Here is a 25136-nt window from a genome sequence, read left to right on the forward strand (position 1 = left end):
TTGGTTTTTTTAAAAATTTCTGGACTAATTGCCGCTCTCTAAAACCTCCAGTGGACTGCTGGCTGAAAATGGGGAGGGGAGATGGAGTATCCTGAAAAGGGACATAGCTGGCTAGTGGGAATCTTGAACAGGAGCAGCACACATGGCAAGGCTTTGGTACGAGTCCCAGTTGTAGTGGGCAATAGAGGGGTCCCGTTTATCAGACGTAGATGCATGCTTCAGTCAGAACAACAGCGGTTTGCTCAGACATAAATTCCTGAGCTGCAAAGTGAAGTTACAATAGAGAGGAGGGGAGGAGGAGGAACTTGTATGATTGTAATACCAGACTCTTGAATGCTGAGAATTCCTGTTGAGAACCTGAGGGTCCTGCTCCTGCCTCCCTCCACCAGGCCTAGTGTGGGGCCTGACAGGCTACAAAAGGACTGCTGCTGCCCAGCAGAGCATTCTGTTTACGTTCCTTTAAGCTGCTTTTTAATTGTAGTTTTTCATTTTTTTAAAAATTGTTTTAAACTGTTTTTACGTGTGTGTGTTTTGGCGGGTGGGGTTATTTGGCTGTTTCTGTTTATATTTTGATTATATATTTTGTGTTTTTATGTTGTAATTTTATCTTGTGAACCACCCTGAGACCTGCGGGTATAGGGTGGCATATAAACTTAATTAATAATAATAACACAAGCTGTACAGTATGAACTAGCAGATAACGTTTGAGACAGGTTGCTGTAAAACAAGTTTTTTCACTCTGGTACAATATGCACTTTTACAAATGTTTAATTCTCTTCCCTTTTACCACTGAAGTGTCATGGAGATGGAATTCTTCGCTTGCGTTGGGAGATAAGGAGCTGCCTGACACCATGTACTCCCAGTATTGTCCATTCCATAATGCTTCTCCAGGAACTCTGGCATAGGTCTTGCCCATTGCCTTCTTAGCTTACTGTTCTTTTAACCAGAGGGGCAGGTTCGTCCTCTAGAAACTGCTACCCTCCAGGTGCTGTGGGCAACAGCTCCCTTCGGCCTGGCCATCGGTCCTGGCGGCTGCGGTGATGTAGTCTAGAACATCTGGAGGGTGGCAGGTTGGGAAAACGTGCGCTAGGGATGAACCTGCAAAGTGAAAGTCCTCTGCCACTGAGCTTTGGACCCAGATGGTACATTGGCCATCCATGTTCAGAAGCTGCAAGCTGTAGAACAGGGATGAGGAACCTGTGGCTCTTCAGCTGTCATTGGACTCCAGAGCCCATCTTCCATAGCAGTTGTCCATGCTGCCAGGGCCTGATGGGAACTGGAGTCCAATAGCATCTGGTTGGTCACAGATTCCTGTAGCATACAAAATAAAATTCCTTTATCCCTCTCTGTCCTAATTCACTGACTGGGTCATCCCTGAATCAGGGGCAGACCTTTTTCAGTTACATGAGCTTCAAAAGTCTTAATCCTGTAGGCAAAAAAAGAGAGCAGTGACACAGAACATTTTAAATCATACTCAATTTTTATTTTCAGAAGTACATAAACTTTGAGCACAGTTTTCTGCTACTCTTGCTAAATACAATTTTTAATGTCTCAGATCAAAGAAGCTGTTATTCATTTTCACCTGGCATTAGTGTCTAAACACACAAAATCTTCTCACTTCACCATCTCCCAGTTTTTGAAAAGATGTTAACCGAGAATGCAAGAGTAAAACAGAACAGGCTTTTCATGTTTAATATACCTGACTTGAATAAATATTAAATAAACACTTTGTCCAACTGCAAACAAGGGAGGAAGATACCTGCGGGTTTTTTTTTAAAAAAAACCAACAGGTGGTTATGAGTAATGGAATGTTCAAGGGTTCTGGTAGCTGAAATAGTAAAATCTATTGTGAGGCTGGATAATGTGCCAACGCCAAGCCTGAGGTCAGACTTTGGGGATCACAGATTCTCAAAGTGAGTTTAGGAGCATACCTATCTTATTTTAAGCCTAACAACAAACAATATGGAATACCTATTTGCATTGAAACTAATTTGTTTTTAAAGTAACTCTCATTGACCAGGATGAGGCTGCTAGTTACTGAGATTTGTGTTTGTGTGTTTTAACTGCTCGCCTGCTATGGTCCTGAAGAATATAGTAAGCTGCCTTATGCTGAACCAGACCCTTGGTCCCTCATAGCTCCATATTGTCAACACTGACTGGCAGCGGCTCTCCAGGATTTCAGACAGAAGTCTGAAATTAGATTAGATGTAGAACTATCTGCATGTAAAGCAAATGCTGTCCTACTGAGCTTATTGCTCTTCCCCTAAAACACAAGGGAGTGAATACAGTGCAGTCAACCAAAGCTCGTATATGTGGACAGGGAGGGGGAGAAGGAGGAAAGGCCTTGGCCGGAGGGCCAAGAGGCTGGTGGGGAAATGGGGAGGCTACAAATGCACTACTTTTATTCAGCAGGGTCTTGCTCCGTGGTGATCGTGGCTTTTAAGCTACAAAGGATGGTTAGCAGTTAGTCACTTGGTTTTAATGCATGGCCTGCTGTTATGGACATCTAAACAAAACAAGCGCCTTGCTACCAAGCCTACTAAGATGAAGGGTGAGTTCAAACTGCATTGATCTACCGTGGTACCTCGGGTTAAGAACTTAATTCGTTCCGGAGGTCCGTTTTTAACCTGAAGCTGTTCTTAACCTGAAGCACGACTTTAGCTAATGGGGCCTCCCGCTGCTGCCGTGCCACCGCTGCACGATTTCTGTTCTCATCCTGAAGCAAAGTTCTTAACCCGAGATACTATTTCTGGGTTAGCGGAGTCTGTAACCTGAAGCGGCTGTAACCCGAGGTACCACTGTACTTGCGTGTTGGACATAGGTTACAGCCAGCATTGTTTGGCGCATGCCCATGTCCCATCCTTGGAGATACTTTGCCCTGCTGTTCCTGGTTGCTGGTGCTGCCTTTTTCCCTGTGAGAAAGCAGCAGCCTCTGTAGGCCTTGTTCTGGTGCAGAAGGGCCTTCTGGGGGGGGCGGGGGGAGACACATGGGGAGAGGCAGTAGTGACACTGGAGAAAGTAGGTGTGCTCAGGGCGGGGGGGGGGGCCACATGCAGAGACGGGGAGAACATCTTGCACCAGGTTCCCCTGGAAACCTGGAACAAGCACTGGCTCTTTTCTGATCCAATGTACAAAGGCTTTCCGGTAGGCTGTCACTATGGGCACAAAACTTAAGAGAAAGTTAGGAACATAGGCAGCTAAGATGGAGATCCGACTCCACTGGTGGCAGGATCATGCCTCTGAATGCCAGCTTCTGGGAAATGCAAGTATGGAGAGTGCTTTTGTGCTGAGCTCCTGCTTGCGGGCTTCCCAGGGGCATCTGGCTCGCCGCCATGCCAGCAGGATCCTAGACTTAGATGGGTCTTTGGCCTGCTCCAGGAAGGCTTTCCTTACGCCCTTCCATTGCACAGTAAGCCGGATCACTTGTCCAACTAGCCTAGCCTTCTTTCCTCTCGCTGGCAGCGCTTCTCTGAGATCTTGGGCAGTGGTCTTCCATGTCACCTGCTCCCTGAGCCTTTCTCGTTTAGTTGGCAGGTCCAGGGACAGTGCAGGAGGCCTTCTGCATGCAAGGCAGCAGCTCTGCCACCCAGCTGAGGTTCCCTCAACCAGTCAGTTCAGCAGAGGCCAGCTGAGTGTAAAATAGGAGGTGTTGCATAAACACAGATTCACGAACTGGCCCAAGCAGACTGATTCTAAATCAGGCATAGAGAAGCAGTGCAGTGGGTAGAGCGCTGCCAGATTAGGCTGCTTCAAATCTCATGCAGTTCTGAGATGCTCTGGTTGACCTTGGGCCAACTGCTACCTTTTGGGGTTTCTCCAGGCTGTTACTCTTTTGTAGGAGGGATTCAAGTGCATACCTGGAAATTTAGGCTTGTTCCAATGAAGGGGATTAAATGAGGATGAATGCTGACTGTCACCACCCCATAAGCAAGTCTAGAGGAATCCTTGGTAAACTTTGTGCCCTTACTCAAGCCTAACCCACCATTCTTAGGAGTGGGGAAATGGGGGGAACATGCATACCCCATGCTCCTGGAACAAAAGGGTGGGACAATAAATGCACTAAATTAAAATATAGATGGCACTAAATTCTACTGGTTTTTAAAAAGTAAGATCATAGCTTAAGTTGTTCTGTGAGCTCAATTAACTTGGCTCTGTTCTCGGGGTATTTCAGATACACCTTTCAAAAGGAAACCTCTTTAACAAACCCGGGGCTGCAAAATGTAGTCGTGCACTTTGTCATCAAAGGATCAGTGAAGCACCTAGGATGAATTTTTCTGCTGTTCAATCCTTTGAACTGGGGGGGGGGGGGAGTGCAACCTTCAGCCCATCTGCCTAATTTCAAAAGATTTCTGAAAGCAATCGTTTTGAACCTCTGAGAAGAGTGATTTGTCCCTCCCCTTGCAAGCTTAAGAGAGAGATCACAGCTACGCCATATCACAGCTACTTTAATACTCAAGGAGAATCCTGGGAGCTGTAGTTGGTCAAGGGTGTTGGGAAGTCAAGTTCTGTGAGATCAGCACCCTTAATCAAGCACAGTTCCCATGATTCTTTGGGGGAAGCCATGATAATTAAAACGGCGTAAGTGCTTCAGTGTATGGTGTGGATGTGAGAAAAGAGAGGGGGATGAAATGAAGGAGGGAAACAAAGGTGTGGCCTACTCTGCCTTTTGGCTCTGGCAATGACCACTGCTGAAATGTGACCCACAACAGACCACCCCTGAGCACAAGAACCACCAAGAAGATTTCCCACTCTTGCTTTGGGGAGAGGTTAACAAAAGCTGCCTCAGAGGAGCAGGCAGGAAGCTTGTTCTTTTGGCAGGAAAGATGGATGTCCCTGTACCCATTTTCTGGAGCAGGAGCCTCAGCTGCCAGGGGAAGAGCCTTGAGCGAGTGGTCCATGAGCCGGGGAAGGGATTCATCAGCCACAAGGAGTGTGTTGCGTGTGCGCGGCCACTTCAACAGCGCACGGCCTGCTGCATGGAAGCAGAATTGCTGCTCAAATGGTTGCGCAGATGCTTAGCGAAATCCACCTGGGTTTGAGAGAGGACTTGGTTGATGAGGGACTTGGGCAGCCATCCCTGGGGGAGAAGGGGGGGAAAGAGCAACATCATTATGTGTTCAACTTAAAGGGTTAATTCTGTGAAGGTCTCCCTGCTATGCACAAGGTCTGGAGTAATAAAAAAAGAGGCAAAACCTCTCTGTTCATTCCCCCCCCCCCCGGTCTCCTCAGTAAAGTGGTATCAGGATTTATTTTTCTTTCTGGACTCTGGGGGCTCAGCCCCTTTTACACTTGTTCTGCTTCTCCTTCTGCTTGTCTGCACTTCCTAGGCATGGGTCCGAGAGATTTTCCCATGGTTTGCCATAAGCATCCATCCACAGGAAGCCCAATTCAGCAGCAAATAGCGGATTTTCGCAGGAAAAGTGGCTGAGCAAACGAAAATCCTCTCGAAACCAGGCCTAGAAAGCACAGACGAGCAGAAGTGCGGACGAGCCCTCAGAGCATTTTTACAGTCTATCCCTAACCCAGGGAACTTTGGGAATAATAGACCCTGTATGGGTCTCCTAACAGCTCTCAGCACCCCTAACAAACTACAGCTCCCAGGATTCATTGGGGGAAGCCAGGACTGTTAAAGTGGTATTGTTGTGCTTTAAATGTATGCAGCCACAATTCACCTTATCATCAAATGATGGAGAGTGGTAGGGGGAAAATGCAGGCGGAATCGTGGCACAGCGCTATGTATCTTCTTGCACAGTTCATCTAACTAAAAAATACCCTCTCAAGAGCCCCAGAAAGTGGGTCCCTCTTAGTGACACCTGAGACGACTCCCTGCAGAGATGCATGCACAGCTGTTTATGAAAGTTGCACCACCCAAATCATGGCAAGAGGATGATCTCTGGCAAAACCAATGGATGCAGTGATTTAGCTCAGTCCACCGTGTGCCTGTACCTTGAGGTCGATGCTGAGAAGCCAGGTTAACTTGGTCTGGGAGGGGTCACCAAGGAGAGGCCGAAGAACCATACATGTGGGGCCATTCTCAGCTCTGTGGTAGGACAGGAGAGCATCATATTAGCATATTATACATAAAACTGAGTACCCCAAAATTCAATCAAGGAGAAAGCAATCAAGAGGAGGACAACTCTTACCTAATAACTCCTTTCTGTTCAGGCATCGCTGCATAGGTGGTGGACATGCCAGCCAGGACACAGGTTGAGCCTCTCCTCTTGGAACAACGGACACTCACAAAGTCTCGTGGCCCAACTATGTTGCCAGGGGTTGGGGCTGCAGTTTCGTGAGTGATCATCGTGTCGTTGCCGATCTTCTGCAAGATCTGGAGAAAGATCGCCAATGAAAACAAAGGGTCGTTATTTTTCATACAGGGATATTTACTGCACCTCCTTGCTGGTAGCTGATGCAATTCCTGCTATGGCCGACAAATTCCTTTCCTGCCTCACTTTTGGGAGGAGCACAGTGCTGATTACTTTGGGGAAGGGAGAGACAAGAGGCAGAAGGAGACTCCCTTTGTTCCTAACACATGATCGGTGCTACCAACATGGGCAGGATGCACACAGTGTAAAGGTCACCAGCCACAGCCGGGTGCGTAATGGTGGCCCACAAGATTTGGCAATGACATCAGCTTGGATGGCCTTAAAAGCAGTTTTGATAAGTTCATGGAAGATAAGGCTTTTAAGGCTACTAACCATGATGACTAGGTTCTGCCTCCAGTGGGAATCCTTTGAAGGAGGGAGCAGGAGGGAGCCAATTCCCCATGAGCCTGTGTGGTCTACGAGCCATACAGTTGGGATACCCCACAAATACCATAATGCACCCATGTCTGCACGATTACAGATCTGAGACGCTTAACACAAGAGTCTAAAACTGGCCAGCAGAGCTGCCCAAACACCTCATGAATGCTCATGTTTTACAGGTGTGGAACACTGAGATCAAGACATTGGTTAGCTTTGCTGAGATTTGTTTTAAAGACTTGTGATTATAATTTGTTGCCGTTGCACCACAAGAAGCAAGCAACGCTTGGTGATTTACTGTGAATCATCCAGGGATCTTTCAGTAGATCCCAGTCTTTCTTCAGACCACCCCTCCTCTACAATATACTTTTTCTACTAATAGCTACGCAAAAAATCACTGATCAGGCAAAGCAATGTGCTTTACAACTCCTTGCAGAGTTGAAAGCGTAAGCCATTGGCACAGTCTCCTTTCACCAAGAATGCGTTTCTGTGTGTGTTTACCTTGACTTCTTTGACATTCGGGTTCCAGTCTCCCATCTGCTCCATCCTTTCCACTAACTCGCTATAGACACAGTCCAGGGGTTTATCAACCACCACCTCTAGTCGGAATACTTTCCCCACATCTGGGAGTACTTTGCTCAGGACTTTGTCACCATTGGCCTGCAGAAAAAAGCAGAAGGGGGTCTAAATTGTTAGCATCGCTGGCTTGCATAACCCAAAGCACGATAGCTAAGCCCATTATTAGGTAGTATGTTGCATCCAGCCCAATTCCCAGGTGATAACCTCACAACAGGGCTTTTCCAATGTGCTCTGTATGGGGCTGGCCTTGAAGCTACAACCAGAATGTGCTAGCCAGGGGGATGGCTAATGTTAGAAAGGGGCCATAGCTCAGAGGTAGAGCACATGCTTTGCAGGCAATAGGATCCAAGTTCAAGCTCTAGGTAAGGCTTGTCTGAAATCCTGGAGAGCTACCACCAGTTGGTGTGTGGACCAGGGATGGGGAACCCTGATGTCCTGCAGATGTTAGACTCCAACTCCCATCAGCCCCAGCCAGCAGGACCAATAGCCAGGAGTGATGGGAGCTGAAGTCCAGCAGCATCTGGAGCACACCATGTTTGACTATGCCTGAATCAATGGATTAGGGTCTATAAAAGTTGCATCAGTAGGGCCACAATATTTGCTCTTTTCTTAGGGTGGAAAGATGCAGGTGGGGTGGAAGAGTGAGCAAAATAATGATTTACCACTAGAAGGACCAACTGCAATAAGCCACAGGTTTGCATAATATGCTTTTTTTTTCTTTTACACTTGTGAGAAGATCAGAAGGAACCCTTTCCAGCTTTATATTAACCACAGTTCCTCCTAACATCCAAACTCAGAAAACAGTTGTTTGTTTAAACCTGAACCATGGAAAGGGAAGAAGGGAAGTCATTGATATCTTAAGGATGTAAAATGTGTACTTGAAATTGTAAAACAGAAAACTTAATAAAAATTATTTTAAAAAATAAAATAAAAGATACCTTAGTTTGTGAATTTGAATTGTGAATTTGAAATGATATTTTGACCCTAACTAAAATTCAGCTCTCCATCTGAAGGCTGCAAAGTTGGCGACCCCAACTGACATCTTCCCTGACCCTTTGCAAGCAAAGTAGAAGGGAACACCAAACAGCGACCCCCCCCCCCATGAACAATGCAACATGCCTACCATCACTGTCTCTGTTTTCCAGCCCTCCTGCTCTCCAAGAATTTTAAGTGATTTCTGAAGTGCCTCATCTCCTTGCTTGATGTAGGACATCTCCGTTTCATTGAAGAGATTCTCTTCCAGTCTAGAACCTGTTGGAAGTTGGAGCAGGTTTTAATTTTAATTTTATTTTTATTAAAAAAAAGAAAAGAAAGCTTGTATTTTCAATGCCACCAAAAATTCAGCCGCCCCAAAAAGCAAGGATAAAACATGCCCAACAAGAGCTGGAGTACTGTGTCCAGTTCTGGGCACCACAGTTCAAGAAGGACACTGACAAACTGGAATGTGTCCAGAGGAGGGCAACCAAAATGGTCAAAGGCCTGGAAACGATGCCTTATGAGGAACGGCTAAGGGAGCTGGGCATGTTTAGCCTGGAGAAAAGGAGGTTAAGGGGTGATATGATAGCCATGTTCAAATATATAAAAGGATGTCACATAGAGGAGGGAGAAAGGTTGTTTTCTGCTGCTCCAGAGAAGCGGACACGGAGCAATGGATCCAAACTACATGAAAGAAGATTCCACCTAAACATTAGGAAGAACTTCCTGACAGTAAGAGCCGTTCGACAGTGGAATTTGCTGCCAAGGAGTGTGGTGGAGTCTCCTTCTTTGGAGGTCTTTAAGCAGAGGCTTGACAGCCATATGTCAGGAGTGCTCTGATGGTGTTTCCTGCTTGGCAGGGGGTTGGACTCGATGGCCCTTGTGGTCTCTTCCAACTCTATGATTCTATGATTCTAAGAGCTGTGCCTCGTTATACGTACTTAGCAAAGAGCTCCTTCTGCGCACATTATTGATCCACTTGCTGGGACCAGGCCTGGTAACTGCAAATTTATTCAGCTCCTGGACAATTGCAGCAGCTGCTTGTCTCTTCAAGCCTGAGGAGAGGAAAGCATAAGAGTGGTATTAAAAGCCATCTCTGAACCCGTAGAAGCAGGCCAGAGAGGCCTGGGATACTTCCAGCTTTCGATGTTCCTAACCATCATTAAAAAACAACAACACAGACTACACAGAAAAATAAAGCACCCAAAAGCGTGAGCTGATCTGAGAGGACATGTTCAACACAGTCTACTCTTGTGCCACCAGAACCAATATATTTTTATTAATATTTATTAATATTTTAAACTATTTAGTGTGACAAGATTTGGTCAGTTAATACACACAGAGAGAAATATTTTACTAAGTCTAATCTCTTACTTGCTTAAATTTGCAGCTGTAAACTGAGGGCTGTAAATTGAACTGATACACACACAGTAAAAACAAGTTGTGAAACTTATCAGATGCCGAAAAATTAACTAGTGTACAGATTTGAGCCCTTTGAATTTGACTGCCCTTCCACCCACCTCAATTAGTCCTGAAGAGAATGACTGCCAATGGTTCCTCACGCAACCCTCCTCCCCCGAACCCACCTGCACCTCCGGCTGTTAAAAAAACCCTAAAACTAAATCAGCAGTGACAGCCTGTGTCAGGAGTCCTGTTTGCATTTTATGTTTTAAAACAGTTCTTGACTCCCCAGATGTTGTTGCACTACAAATCCCACCATCCCCAGCCAGCTTAGCCAGTGGTCAGCTCAGGGATGATGGTAGTTGTAGTCTGACAACATCTGGGGACCCAAGATTGTTTTAAACGCTGCTTGAACATTTCTCCATTTCCAAGTTCCTTTGTTGCCTTCTTAGCTTAAGAGGGGAATCCAGGCAGCATTCTGGATTTGCGGGTACAGTAGAAACACTACTCTGCTGATTTTACTACAAAGCTGCTGAACTGATTTCTCCTCTGCTCCATTTGAATGAGAACATTGTACAAATTCTGGTAAAGGCATGTTTACATGGTAAATTATGTGCCTCTATATCTCTTGCTTATTTTTTCAAAGAAAACACTTAAAGTGACTTTAATTTATCAGAGTTGTGCAAGAAATCAGGATGCATTACAAACATGCACACATATTTATGACTATAAAGGCTTTTAGAAGCAAGGGACCATCATATGAAAACTGACTCCATTGACCCCCTAGAAAAACCTTAAAGAGCGTGAACAAAATTTGTGTCAATATAAACCAGCGGTGGGGAACCTGTTGCCCTCCAGGTGTTTGTTTTTTCTTCCTCACCACTGATATTTAATTGCTAAGAATGCAGAAAATATACATTACCACCACCACATTTATACCAAAAGCCATTTTTAAAATTTCCTGATCCTTTTTTTTCTTCTCATGTGAGCCAATGCTATCTATCAAAAGCTGCTTTTCAGAACTGTATAGGTATTTTAGGAACTAAATATCTGCAAGATCAAACAGAGGAAATCTATTTTCTTTCGCCTGAAAACACCTAGTCCTGAAAAGCGCAGAACTCCTTCAAGTCTCAATGAAGTAATGGCCCTCCAGGTGTTAATTGACTAAAGTTCCCATCATCCATGAGCATTTCCCATCCTTTTCAAATATTTTATTTATGATTTTCAGTTTTATACATGTAAATAATTTTACAGTCATTTTAACATTTCAAAACTTGACTTCCTTCCCCCTCTTTCTGCGGTTCCTTAATTTTTTAAAAAATATTTCCTGCATATCCAAATTAACTTAATTTGCTCATTTATTCATCTACTTTAAATATATACTCTTACAGAACTGCAGGTTATTACAATAATCCTGCCAATGTTCTTATCTGTTTACAGTTTGTAAATATTCAATAAACCATTTCCATTCTTTTATAAAAAGATTGTTATCGTGATTTCTTATTTTTTCGGTTAAGTTTCACCATTTCTGCATATTTCATAAGTTTTTGTATCCATTCTTCTTTTGCTGGGACTTTCTTCCATTTTGGGGCAAATAACATTATTGCCATTGTAGTCGCATACACGAATAAATTTCTCTCCCTATAATTCCCAAAAGGAATGAGCGTTCTGGCTGGGGCGATGAGAGTTGGAGTCCAGCATTTAGAAGACATCAGGTTCTCCAACCCTGATTTAAACTCTCTACAGCTGGGGAGTGGAAAGTATGCCCTAGTTACATTCATAACCCCCTTAGCTAAGATATTTTAACTGGACATGGAAGCTGTGACCTTCTGCATGCTACAGCTAAAACCAGTAGAGGCTGACCATTTTTTTTCAAGGAAATGGAGTACCATATTTTCTCACCATCCTCAGCCTGCCCTTGGCCAATCTCTACCTGCCTGCTTTTCCTCCTCAAAACCAGTCCAAGGGTTTGCATGGCCTCTGTAGTCTCCCAGTGGAACTCAGCAGGGAGGTAATTGGAGACAAAACTAGAATTCCTTGCTCTGCCTGTCATTGGCCACAGCTCTCCCTGCTGGTGGTTTCCCTGCTTTCCGCCTTACTTGTCTCAATGGGCAGCAGCCACCACTAGATTCCCCAAACTACAAAATGTAAGCTTTCCATTTCTGCATGCCATAGACAGATGCATCTAAGGGCATGGCTGAGTTATTTAAAGGCACATGATACACATTTACATGGAATGTACATAGGCTAATGCACAAGCATCAATGCCACTGGTAAATAAGGAGATCTGCGTAGCTAGGGTCAACATTACAGTGCACCCTCCCACTATAAGCAAAGTCCCCCGCCCCAAAAGAAAAGTTCTAAAAAGAGGAAAAGGGCAAAAATCCGGGAGCTCACTGCAAAAGACCCCAAGCTTCCCAAGCTAGCCATTCACAACATGTCAAGCAGCCATAAAACGAGAAACATCCATGATAACTTTTTATTCAATACAAAAAAATTGCTCTTTTAAAGTTCTTTACACTTATACATCAATATTTCACCCACTGAATCCCAGAAGATGGCTTGTTAATAAAGGTTGAAAAGCAACACAAGGAATGAAAAAGCTAATAGCTGCAGCCGTTTAGGCTGGAACTGCAGCACCAGGGGAGAGAAGCCGTTCATCATTTCCTTGACTTAAATTCTGTTTGTGCCACAGTAAGAACATACAGAAACAACTTTTAAATCTGGAAAATAGCAGGAAGGCAAAGGGTTCAGCCCCTGCACAATGGATGTGATCTGAATAAGCCCCAAACACACACCAATAGTTGCTATTACCTTTAAAAGAAACTGTAGGAGATTCATCGGATCACATTTACACTGTGTACCCACTATAAGTCATGTTTGAAGCACATTCTTTCCCTCAAAAAGATTCTGATTCTGAAGATGATCATAATGTTGTGTGGTTTGTACTCACCCATTGTGCTGTGCAGGTGTCTGTAGGAAATGCCGGCACACAGCTTGAAAGTCGCAGGCAGCATCACAGAAGTCTGAAAGAGTTGCGGAGGATCCTGGCTTCACTGTGTCTCTGAGCGCCTCTTCTGCTGTTTTGCTGGTGTCTCCTCTCCCCTCCGCTCTTAAATAGCCAGTGAAGGATGCTGGTTTGTCAGCAGAGAGATAAGAAAAGACATCACTTACAGCAGGCTGGCTGACACCAAGGCCAAACCCATCGCCTCATGAGCTTGCGGTGGGGGCAAGCAGGTGGGAGGCGAGGATCTCGCAAGAGGGCAGAGGGCAGGCTGCACAATCCCCAAACCCTTTAAGCTAGTTTTCCTGCATTGAAGGTTGCCAGATGCCTTCCTGGCAGAGTTGCCATGCTTTTTATGCAGCTCCGTGAACAAGCCAATTACAGCAGCCAAAAGTTTTTCCTTTCTCTCTACTGTCTGAGTATCTTGAGCAAACATTTTCAGCAGGGGACCGGTCCACTGTCCCTCAGACCTTGTTGGGGGCCAGACTATATTTTTTTGTGGTGGGATGAACGAATTCCTATGCCCCACAAATAACCCAGAGATGCGTTTTAAATAAAAGCACACATTCTATTCATGTAAAAACACACTGATTCCTGGACCGTCCGTGGGCCAGATTTAGAAGGCGATTGGGCCGCATCCGGCCTCCGGGCCTTAGTTTGCCTACTCCTGATCTTGAGCTTCTCAGGCAAGCGGGCAGACACAGTGCCCAAAGCAAAGCTGGCATCAGAAACAGCAGTAGGGACTGGTGCCCATTGGGACAGGTAAGGCAGAAAGCAAGGAGACCGAGTGCAGTTGCAGCCAGCGTCAAGTGCAGACGGGGCAGAGCAAGCCTTCAACAGGCAGATCCAACCAATGCAGCCTTTGTCCCCATCCTTCTCGCTGCTGAGCAAAACGACGATAGGACAATTCCCTGGACTACTTGTAAGTAAGAAGGCAGGCAAGTTGAAGCAACTGAGGTAGCATCCCATTCCAACAGCAGGTTAAATACTTCTGCTGGAAGTACTGAAGCAGAGACTCTGGGCTTATCCACACTAACCTTTTGCCCCTCTCTTTCCAGGCACAGACCTGCGCTTTAAAGTATCTGATGGCTTTAATTCTTTATTTTTATTTTGCCCTGGAGCTTTCCCCATGAAAACCTGCCCTTTAGAGCTCGATCAGAGCAAATGGCCATTCAGTTTTTCTATGGATTGCCATTTGCTCTGATTCAGCTTTAAAGAGTGGGTTTTCACAGGGATGCACTCTGACATAAAGCTTTAGAGCTTGGACTGTGCCTGGAAAGAGTGAGGGAAGGTAAGTGTGGATAACGCCTCAGCTGGCCACTTGTCAAGGAAGTGGCGGCAAACGTACATAGGAAGCTGCCTTTTACTGAGTCAGACCACTGGGTCGATCTTGGCAGTGTCTCCACTGACTGGCAGCTCCACCTCTACACAAGGAATTGATCCTGGGACCTTCTGCATGCAAGGCAGGTGCTCTTTTGCTAGAGGACCCCAAGTTATTATTAATAATATTATAATAATTTATTATTTATAACCCGCCCATCTGGCTGGGTTTCCCCAGCCACTCTGGACGGCTCCCAACAGATTAAAAACAGAGTAAAACATCAAACATTAAAAACTTCCCTAAACAGGGCTGCCTTCAGATGTCTTCTAAAAGTCAGATAGTTGTTTATTTCCTTGACATCTGATGGGAGGGCATTCCACAGGGTGGGCGCCATCACCGAGAAGTCCCTGTGCCTGCTTCCCTTCAGTCTCTAAGATTCTACCTGTGGTGTCATGGACGGAGTGTTGAAGGTTGAGTGGGTGAGGCCCAGAGTTCAAATCCCTGCACAGCCATGAAATCCACTGGGTTTTACATGGTCAACAGAGGCTTGGCTCCAAATAACATGAGATGCTAAGGATACGAAGCACATTTTCCCCTTCAGAGAATTCTAGCTGCTGTTGTTCACTGTGGGCTGCTGGGAATTGTACCTCTGTGATGGATAAACTGCAGAACCTAGAATTCTTTGAGAGAGGGGAATGTCATTTGAATGTGCTTTAAAGGTATTCTTCTTCTTTAGCGATCACTCGTAGCCGAGTAAGATTGTCTTCCATAAACACGGTTTTAACAATGAGTCCGTAGGTGACTGTGGAGGCCAGTTCTGGATCCACACGTCTTTCCACAGTGGGGACATTGGTTTCCTGGTGGGAGTTGATCACGGTGTGGATTTGCCAAGCGTGCCTTCCTCTTAGCACGTTTCTCCCTTGTGTCCTGAGTTCGAGTGTCTTCAGCCTTTGGTAAAAGCTGTTCTCCAATTGGAATGCTCAGAGGCCAGTGTTTCCCAGTTGTCAGTGTTTATACTACATTTTATTAGATTTGCCTTGAGACAGTCTGTAAACCTCTTTTGTTGACCACCAGCATTACGCTTTCCATTTTTAAGTTCAGAATAGAGTTGTTGCTTTGGAAGGCATTCGCACAACATGACCAGTCCAACGAAGTTGATGTTGAAAAATTTTTGCTTCGACACTGGTGATCTTGTTGAAAAATTTTTGCTTCGACACTGGTGATCTTTGCTTCTTCCAGTACACTGATATTAGTTCGCCTGTCTTCCCAAGTGATGTGTAAAAATTTCCGGAGACACCATTGAGGGACTCTTTCGAGGATTCCATATATTTAAAGGCACAGTGTATACACAGCTTGTATGTGTCATTTGGAAAATTGTTTTTTTCTAAACAGATTAATAGCGGTCCTGGGGCCTCCCCTTCTCTGCGTTTCTGACAATAGTTCATACTCCTGATGGGATCTGCACCTCTCCCCACCCCACCAGGCCTAACAGCTGCTTGGGGGGCTGTCCCTGAGTGCTCGTGTTATGAGAGAGGGGAAAGAGCTTTTCTCTGCTGTAAGAAGCTGAGCCAATTTTTGTTGCATAACATTCAGCCAAGGGCACTGCCACAGGCTGAGAGGTGCTCCAGCTGGGGCTCCAGCTCAAACTGCAACATCAGAGCACCCGAGCTGTGCAGAGCCCCAGTTTATGGCAGGAAGGGGACAATAGAGAGGTCTTAACATGGGGGGGGGCAACCTGGCGCCCTGCAGATGTTGCTGGAATACAAGTCCCATCAGCACCAGTCAGCATGGCCAGTGGTCCAGGATGATGGGAGCTGTAGTCCAGCCATACCTGGAGGCCACAGGATCCCCACTGCTGTCTTAACCAGTAGGGCAGAATAGAGCATTCTTGCTCAAGGGGAAGAACTTGTCACTATTTTTATTGCAGTTATTTATATACTTCCGAGAGTCATTTGTTTTTGTTTTTTAAAGCTGCTTGTCAGCTATATAATTTACAAAGTGGTTTGCACGATCCAAAACAAAAGGACAATGTGATGGTGACTGTTGCATGATACATGATTAGAACTGCTTTGCCCATGAATAAGGGTTTGTTTTGGCCCCAAAAACTTCCATTGTGTTCCAGTAGTGACACGTTATAGTCATACAAGCAATGTAAGGCAGATGGATGGGGGAATAGAATTACACCACAGTCCTATATGTGAAGTGAGTCCTACTGAGTTCAGTGGTGCTTACTCCCAGGTAAGTGGGTATAAGATTATAGCCTTAAACTTGGTGCAGTAAGAAGATAGGAAGCTGCCTTGTTCTGAGCCAGACAGTTGGTCCAGCCACCTCAGTATTGTCTACACTGACTGGTAGTGGCTCTCCATGTTTTCAGGCAAGGTTCTGCTCTAGTCCTACTTGGAGACACAAGGGATTGAACCTGGGACCTTCTGCATTCAAGGCAGGTCCTCTACCACTGAGCTATGGTGCCATTAGGGCAAGACTTTGGGGCAGACATCCAGAGATCCACTCAGCAGAATGACCAGAAGGGCCCTCAAACAAAGCAGAGTTGACTGGACACATTTTGCATTTAACCACATTGGGAGCCCTTTTTTGCGAGGAGTTTCTGCAACATGTCATAGATGCAACAACATTGCATTAGTTGCCCATCCACAGATTGTTTAGTTGTGCTGCAATGCTCCCCCATGGTCATTGCACAACTGCCTCTGGAGGAGCTCTTTTGCACTACAGTGCAACAAAAGCAGGACAAAAAGCCCTAACTTGGACCATTTGGAGTATAAACAACTATAGTGTTTCAGAGGGAAGTTAACTGACTGGAAATGAAGCAATATGTCTTCCCTTAAACTTTTGCAAGTGCAATCATGTTAAATATAGGATTGCAAATAGCCTCCTTCATTCCATCATGAGCACAAATCATCATGAATGCACCATAAAAGGACATCTTGAGAGTCCCATTACCATCCAAAGAGGGAAGGGGGTCCATAAGACCATCATTTCACAGTGGCATATTCAGTCTGTGCAATCAAAGTTGATCCATGCAGTCTTGTGCAGCAAACCTTATTTCTTCTGTCTCAAAAGCCCCTTCCTTTTTTGCAGCAAGGAAAGTGACAGGAAAATGCTCTGGAAAGTGTGGAATAACAACTGCTTGATGCAACGTTGTATAACCTTTCCGCAAACAATTCAGTATGAATGCTGAATAAATAGCCAGTGTTGTTTAATTGCTCCACAAACTTTATGCCATCACATCAGGATGAATTCTCAATCAAACAGATCAGCTGGAAGCAAACTGGCTGCCCCTATGTCTTGAGGTGCTTTCTTGTTTGTCATGCTACAAACTTTTCAATGGCTTGTATGGGTGATGCTATGATGCACACACTCTTCCTTGTGTTGTTTTGCTTTTTCAAAGTAAATCTCTGCCCACAAAGAGGATAGAGTGGTAAATGTGTCAGATACATTGCACCAGCTTGTTATAATGTTCCCATTTGCATTTGTTTCTGTACATAAGCAGCTGGTACAATTGTGCAATTTGTGTTTGTGTAATGTTTTGTCTTTAGCTTCTTCTAGACTCTCTCCCCAACCCTCCAGCACAGGAGTTTTCAACTCTGGGACAGAAGAACCCAGATCAGTCACAACCTGATCTAAAATGGCTCACACCCAGAGCATCTTAAACTTCCAGGTCAGTCTTGGTCTGTCAGGGGGTCCAATATGGCCTGCAAGGCCATTTCCCCAAACCACACCCACCTGTCAATCAGCTGGTGTCACTGGGTGACCTTAGCCGATGGTAGAGGTCCAATCCTGCTGGATGCTGTTTTGCCAGTGCCTTTCCTGCAGAGAACATGCTGGTGAAGCAGACCCGACCCTGGCGAGTCAACGATTGACAGGTACGTTGATGCCTACTTCTTAGTCACCTGACATCATCATGACACCAGATAATTTTAGTAAAAAAAACATTGCTTATGGAACGATTGTTTCCATGCTAAATTTTAGCTGGCCAGTTCTCTAGATATCTCTGTGTGTGCTGCAGGTGGGGTGGGGGCGGTGGATCACAAAGCAACAACGTGCCAAATGGGAGGAGAACCTCATCCTCCTTTTCTGCTTTGAATCCCACACGTGCACAAAATATCTGTGAAACGAGTGGGATTATCTCCCCACAACAGGCAAGCGAGATGCTGAAAGAGAGAAGATAACAGTCAAGGCTGAGTTGACATTTCGCAGATGAGTTACAGCAGAAGGGATGCTCTCTCCAAAGAGCCAATGAACCAACAGCTGCTTCCTTTGACGTCAGCTTTCATGCGCTTTTGCTGGGAGCATGACCTTCCAGGTCTCTGTCCCAAGTACTCTGAGAGTTGCCTAAGGCCAGCAGCTCCGTTTTCTCTGCAAAGTCAGAAAGCGGGGCCCAAGAGGCAATGCTGCCAGATGGGGGGAGATGGTCTTCTTATCAATTCCATTATTAATTTCCCCAATTATTTTATCCCTTTAATTATTACTGTCCTGCTCCCATTTTGGTGGTGCAGACTTATCCTATTCCACTTTCCTATCAGCCTACCACGTGTGTTACTGGAAGAAATGCATGTTCTCTTCTGCGTTGTGATGCTTGCGAAGGCTGCATTGAGCTTGCTAGATGTATCCCCATCTGGAGGTACCGCTTATTACTAGAGCAAGTGGGTGGCTTAATACCTGGGCCACCTCCAGACTGTCAGTATGGTATTTTGCAGGAAGGATTCAAGCACATGCCATAACTTTTGTTGTTGCTTAGTCGTTTAGTCATGTCCGACTCTTTCTGACCCCATGGACCAGAGCACGCCAGGCACTCCTGTCTTCCACTGCCTCCCGCAGTTTGGTCAAACTCATGTTGGTAGCTTCGAGAACAGTGTCCAACCATCTCGTCCTCTGTCGTCCCCTTCTCCTTGTGCCCTCCATCTTTCCCAACATCAGGGTCTTTTCCAGGGACTCTTCTCTTCTCATGAGGTGGCCAAAGTATTGGAGCCTCAGCTTCAGGATCTGTCCTTCCAGTGAGCACTCAGGGCTGATTTCCTTCAGAATGGATAGGTTTGATCTTCTTGCAGTCCATGGGACTCTCAAGAGTCTCCTCCAGCACCATAATTCAAAAGCATCAATTCTTCGCTGATCAGCCTTCTTTATCAGCCATAACTTTGCATTTAAAGTGGAACAAAGTGCTCTATTGCCCTGGAGCATCTTTTTATTTTTAATGGACATTTGTGGTTAGGAAAGTGATACAAAAATGCACTGAGAAGCATGTGATGAACAAAGGATTAATTGGGAAGATGTGCAAATACCACACAAGCAAATCATGATAAACGCTCCTGTCATGATCCAATCCGTAGGCCAACCGTTTCCCACTCCTGCTTGGTCATGTTCACTTATGCAATATGAAGTGCAGTCAAAGTTTTCTGGACTGAGCTGTGATGGTTGTTTTGGTGACTGGGCAATCCTGTATGTTGGGTAGAGGGCTATTTTGGTCCCATTGACCTCTGCGATTTCCGTGAATTTTAACAATCTATTGGTGTAAAGCACAACAAAGATAATTACAAAATTGTATTATTTGCGGACGATATCCTTTTATTTATTACAAAACCAGAAGATACAATTCCAAAAATTATGGAGAAAATAAAAACCTTTGGCAGAATATTGGGATATTCCATAAATTGGACAAAATCAGAGATTTTACCAACAGGGCCAAGGGCTACATTGTATAGAAATCATCAATTTCGGGTGTGCAAAGACTTTATTAAATACTTGGGTATAATGATTTCATCAGATATAGACCAAATTGTAAAATTAAATTTGAATCAAATTATAAATGATATTTCTTTTGATATTGAAAGGTGGGGACCTCTAAACCTGTGCCTGTGGGGTACAAAGTCACCAAAAATATCACTACATAAAATGCAACTTCCAACTAGGAAGGTGGCTTTGGGCTCCCAAATCTGGAATCATATCACCAGGCCTACCTGCTGAGTAAGACTAATTATTGGAAAACGAGCAGGAATCCCAATTGGGCTACTCTTGAATATAGTTTCTTTGAACCTCTTGTAGGGTGGACTAAACTCGGCTCCATTTTTATGAAATATGCTATTATCCTGGAGACTATTAAAGCATCTATAAAAACTTGCATGAATATAATTCATAAATAATAATATATAAATAATAATTCATATTTATTTATTCATAAATAAATATGAATATAAATAATAAGGATGACCCCATCAGCATGAGAAATTAACAATATGGGCCAACCCAAAATTAAAAATTGGAAATCGAGTAATAATTTGGCAAAATTGGATGAAAAAATGTATTTTGACATTGAATCAATTAATTGATGAAAATTTGCGGAATATAAGACTTTGCAAGTAAAGTACGGATTAACCAGTGAAACACAATGGCAATACATCCAATTGAAAAATATGTTGGAAAGGCAGTTTGGCCCTGACGCTATAGCAGGATCGAAAACACCCAAGCTGCTACAAGATTTAATCTCTGCAACAAAAACAAAAAACTCTACATTTGCACTATATAAAACCCTACTCAACAGGAAGAAATACAATTTAGAATATGATAGACAAAAATGGAGTGAAGAGTTAGGGGTACAGATAACAAATGATATATGGGAGTCAAGTATAAAATCAACAGAAATAGCCTCTATGGATCTAAGACTAAGACTTATTCAACAGAAAATAATATTCAGAGTCTACTGGACTCCAGCAAAACTATACCAGAAGAAAATAACAAGTGCAGACAATTGCTGGAGATGTGGGAGTAAAAATGCAAACTTAATACATATGTTGATTAACTGCCCGATGATAAGATCATTTTGGTGCAAGGTGAGGATATTTATAGCAAGAGTAATAAAAAGAAATTGTTATTTAGGGGAACTGAATTTAATTCTAAATTATATTCCGGAAACGTGGGAAATTTCAAGGGGTCAAAAAAAATGGATGTACTGTGCTATATTAGAAGAAGAAAAAACTTGTTTTGATGAATTGGTGGAATACATAACTTTGGTGGGATCAGGCCTGACATTTTAACAATGGAGAGGGAAGGAAGACCTCTGGGTAGAAAGGGCTCCAGCTCCCACCAAGGAAGTCTGAATCCTGGCACCTATGATTGCAGGTAGAGCAGACTTTTCCATTCCTACATCTCAAGGTGGGAAATGCAGAATTTGCCCTAGAATGGTGGCATTGTTTTAGCTGCACATCACTATTTGCTCAAACTTTAGGAGACGTCCATATGATACTGTGCCTAAGTATCTAACAGTTATCTTTTGTCTTTGTTTTTCTCCAGTGTGCCTTCAATTGCCAGCCTTGCCTGTACCAAAGCCAAAATACCATCCCAGGCACATTATGGCTCCTTTCCTGTATGGCTGCTGTGTAGGGTATCCTGTGTGCAAATAGGTGACTTTGTCTTGGCTCTTGTTGGCTATATTATGTGCATCTGTTCCACAGCCAATATTGAGTGGAGAGTGTGGCAGGTTGACAACATCATGGGCTGCAACAACCCTGGCATTGTAGGTATTGGAATCTGGGGCGTCTGTTCTGTGCACAGAATTATTATTTTAAAAAATAAGCATTATATGCACAGCATTAAATGATGAGGAGTCCCTACCCTCTGAAATAATCATTGTCCAGGACTTTATGCCATTAGCCTCCATTACTAATGCGGTGACCGTTTTTGTATGGCCTTTGCACTCTATAACATCTTCAAGCCTGGAAAACACAATGATTTAATCTTTACCTTCTTTTCCATTGGAGCCATCATGGACTTAGCAACAGGAACATTTGTACTTATTTCCATTTCTTGAAATCTGTATTCTATACTGGCAAACAAAGGAATGAAGCTTCCTGAAGTTTTAGGAGAGCCTTTCATCCCAAAGGACCATCATGTTGGAATTTCTATTTATGGTGGGGTTTATTGCTGCAGCTTCACAGCTCTTAAGTTGAACCAGGACACAGATACTATGTTAATGTTATTGGGCAAAATTTTGGCCACAACTTTATTGATTACAGAATGTTAGTGGTATTGGCTTAGGCATTGAATGGACCCGACTATATCTGATTCCTGCCCATTGCGCAGGGTGTCCTGTAAGGGTAAACCACCAGAAGGGGGAGTCCCGTTGATGCAGACCAACTTGAGCTCCCCCAGGGGTTCCCAACGGGGTCATGTCATGGCCCTAGCCTTGCCCCCGGCTTCGAACAAGATCCACACCCCCAGATTCCTTTAACGGAATACGCTTAAGCTTGGAGGGGCAGGTGATGGCCACACCTCCCCTCCCCCATCACAAGGTCAAACAATGCCTAACCACAAACCCTTTAAAAAGTTGTGATGATTGCTACGAGGTAGGCGAAAACCAAATGGCCCATGCCAGTTTTGCCATGTGGAAAAATTCCTACCAGGCCCCTCAACGGCAGGCAACCAAGGTCCATAGCAAGGCCAATGAAGAAAACCTTCAAAATAGGGAGGGAGGGCTGGAGATTGAGGAAGCGAGCCAAGAGGAAGCCCTCCAGCTCGCGCTTCCATTTAAATGGGTCCCAGCGGATTGGCTGGCTGGTCACTGATGCAGCCAGAATCCCCCGGGCGAAGCGGAACTTCGACCCCCACACCTGGAGGAGAGTGGGTGGCCGCGCAGTCCACTGCAATTCCTCCACATGGTGAAGTGGAGCGGACTTCTAGGTGACAAATACTTTTGGGAAATCAGTGAAATAGACACTTCGAAGGAAAAATTTGTTCACCCACCCTGGGAATTGTAGTTCTGGGAAGGGAGCAGGGCTCTCCTACCAATTCTCAGCACCCTTAGCAAACTACAGTTCCCAGGATTCCTTGGGGAAGTCATACCTGTTTAAAGTGGTATGATACTGCTTTACATGTATAATGCAGATGTGGTCTTAGTGCTTGTAAGGGTGCTGTCTAGTGTTCTGTGCACCTCACTCAATAAACATTTTCCCAACATGCGCGCGCACACACCCACACACCTTCTTTTTTATATCATTCCTAATATATGTAACAAATCAGGAGGGAGGGAGAAGACAGCAGTGCTGGAGCCTTCTGTGACGAGGGTGTGAAAGACAGGGCCATGGCGGAATAATCTGATGTCACACTCACATGTTTGCAGCAAGTTCGGTCATCTAATACATCATTACTCAGTGTCCAAAATTGCTTTCCTTTGGAACCCCTTTTTTCATGTGACCTCCCCTTTGACTCATACTGTTACTCATTTTCAACAAGCTTTCAATGTTTGTCAATACAAAAGATATTCCCCCGTGGGTAAGAAATGGAGTTTTTACATTACAAGCAGGAAAAGATATATGCCAGGGTGTGTGTGTGTGTGTTGTGTTAGGTGTGACATCGTTGTTGTTGTGTATGGGGAAGACTCCATTCGAATAGCAGATGGCCTACAAAGAGTAAAGACCATCAGATAGGAGCTGTTGCTGGAACCAGGATGAATTTGGCCTGACTTAGCAAGGGAGATCCTGGTGCTGAAGGGGCTTCTTGGTGCTGTTGGATCAGGGAACTAAATCTTTGGGCACCTGTATAGCACTGCTCATTTACATGCAAGGCATCCAATGCAGTCTCCCACGCCCATTTGCCTGGCAAAGTGTGGAAGAGGGGGTGCTTTTCATCTTGTGCTAACAGGAATGTGCATCTTCCTTGGTGCTCTGAATGACTGCATGGGAGCATGAAAGGTGGACTTATACAGAATCCGACCATTGGTCCGTAACTCAACACTGTCAGCTTCTACACTGAATGGCATTGGCTCTCCAGTCTTTTCCAGCCCTACCCGAAATTAAATAGCGGGGGTTTAACTTGGGACCTTCAGCATGCAAAACACTTGCTTTGCTGTCCAGTGACCATCCTTCCTCAGCCATAAGGGATGTAGAAAACTGCTTTATGTACTAAATCAGCTCAATGATCCATCAACAATTTCTGAAGACAAGATTCAGTAGTAGATTACCTGCTTTGCATTCAGAAGATCCCAGGTTCAGTCCCTGGTATCTCCAGCTAAGGTTGGGAATGGCAAGATGCTGCCAGTCAGTGTAAACAATGCTGAGCTGGATGGACCAATGATCTGACTCTGTATTAGGCAGCTTTCTATGTTCCTACAAAAAGGTTGGCAACTCTGGGAGGGGGGGGCGCCAGAGGGATCTTTGCACCACGGCGCCGGATATACTTAAGACAGCCCTGAATGGAACTTACTTCCTAGTAGACATGACCAAAAACATCCCATCACATCAATAATCAGCAAAAGGATGGCAAAACTCCCCCGCTGAAGTGGAATATTCCATCCCTGTTGGGGTTTGGGAGTCATACTTCCAATCCTTATACACAATTAACCAACACCCACAGGTCCAGTCTCTACCTTTGAGTGATGTCAGTGCTGAGTGGCTCCCAGTGTCAACTGAAGAAGCCCTCAGGCTTATTCAGTCCCTCAAACCTCCTAAAGCTCCTGGTGCAGACAATATTTCCCCTGAACTTCTTAAGGCTAGTGTTGAATGTGGGCCCCAGTGCTTGCTGCCCTGTTCACCAGCATAGATCAATCAGCTACCATCCCAGAGGATTGGGGACTAGCAATCATCAATCCATTATACAAGAAAGGGAGTAAATCTGACCCTGCTAATTACAGACCTATTAGTTTCCAAGCATTATTAGTAAACTCTATGCTGCCCGCTTTCGTAACAAACTTGAGGACTGGATGGAGCGAGAACATGTCCTTACAGAAGCACAAGCATCCATATCAACAAAGATTTCTTTAATTAAATATTCCCCCCCCAAAGCAATTAATATCAGCAACGTTGCACCTGTTTCCTTATTTCTAAATGAGGAAAGGTTTTATTCCCCACGCTTTGAATCTTAAGATTGCCATCTCTTAGGGACAGAGGCTGTTAAACATGCAGAAATCTCCATTTGAAACTTTCCCCCTCTCTTTTGCACTTGGCTCATTTTGTCCTGTAACGAAAGTCTAACAGCAGAGGATTGGTCATGTGGGCGCAGGGGGCTCTGCCCCACCCAGCGCAGTCTGCCCTCAGCCAGCCCCCGCCTGCCTGGCTTCTTTCTTATTACCAGAACCAGGAGTGGAGGGTCACCTTCCTCAGTCTCAGCC

At 44.7% G+C, this 25136-nt stretch overlaps 1 protein-coding gene across 1 annotated transcript; it reads right to left on the reverse strand.

The window, feature by feature from the left end:
* Positions 1-3968: 3968 nt before the first annotated feature.
* STAR (steroidogenic acute regulatory protein) lies at positions 3969-12826 on the reverse strand. Its single transcript, XM_053366687.1, has 7 exons — positions 12652-12826; positions 9239-9352; positions 8446-8573; positions 7245-7403; positions 6144-6328; positions 5947-6040; positions 3969-5077 (listed from the first exon to the last, which is right to left on the reverse strand). The coding sequence occupies exons 1-7, from the start codon at positions 12713-12715 to the stop codon at positions 4955-4957; spliced, it is 867 nt and encodes a 288-aa protein (XP_053222662.1). The 5' UTR covers positions 12716-12826; the 3' UTR covers positions 3969-4954.
* Between the last annotated feature and the right edge of the window lie 12310 nt (positions 12827-25136).

This window comes from Podarcis raffonei, chromosome 15, assembly GCF_027172205.1.
Source record: "Podarcis raffonei isolate rPodRaf1 chromosome 15, rPodRaf1.pri, whole genome shotgun sequence".
NCBI lineage: Eukaryota > Metazoa > Chordata > Lepidosauria > Squamata > Lacertidae > Podarcis > Podarcis raffonei.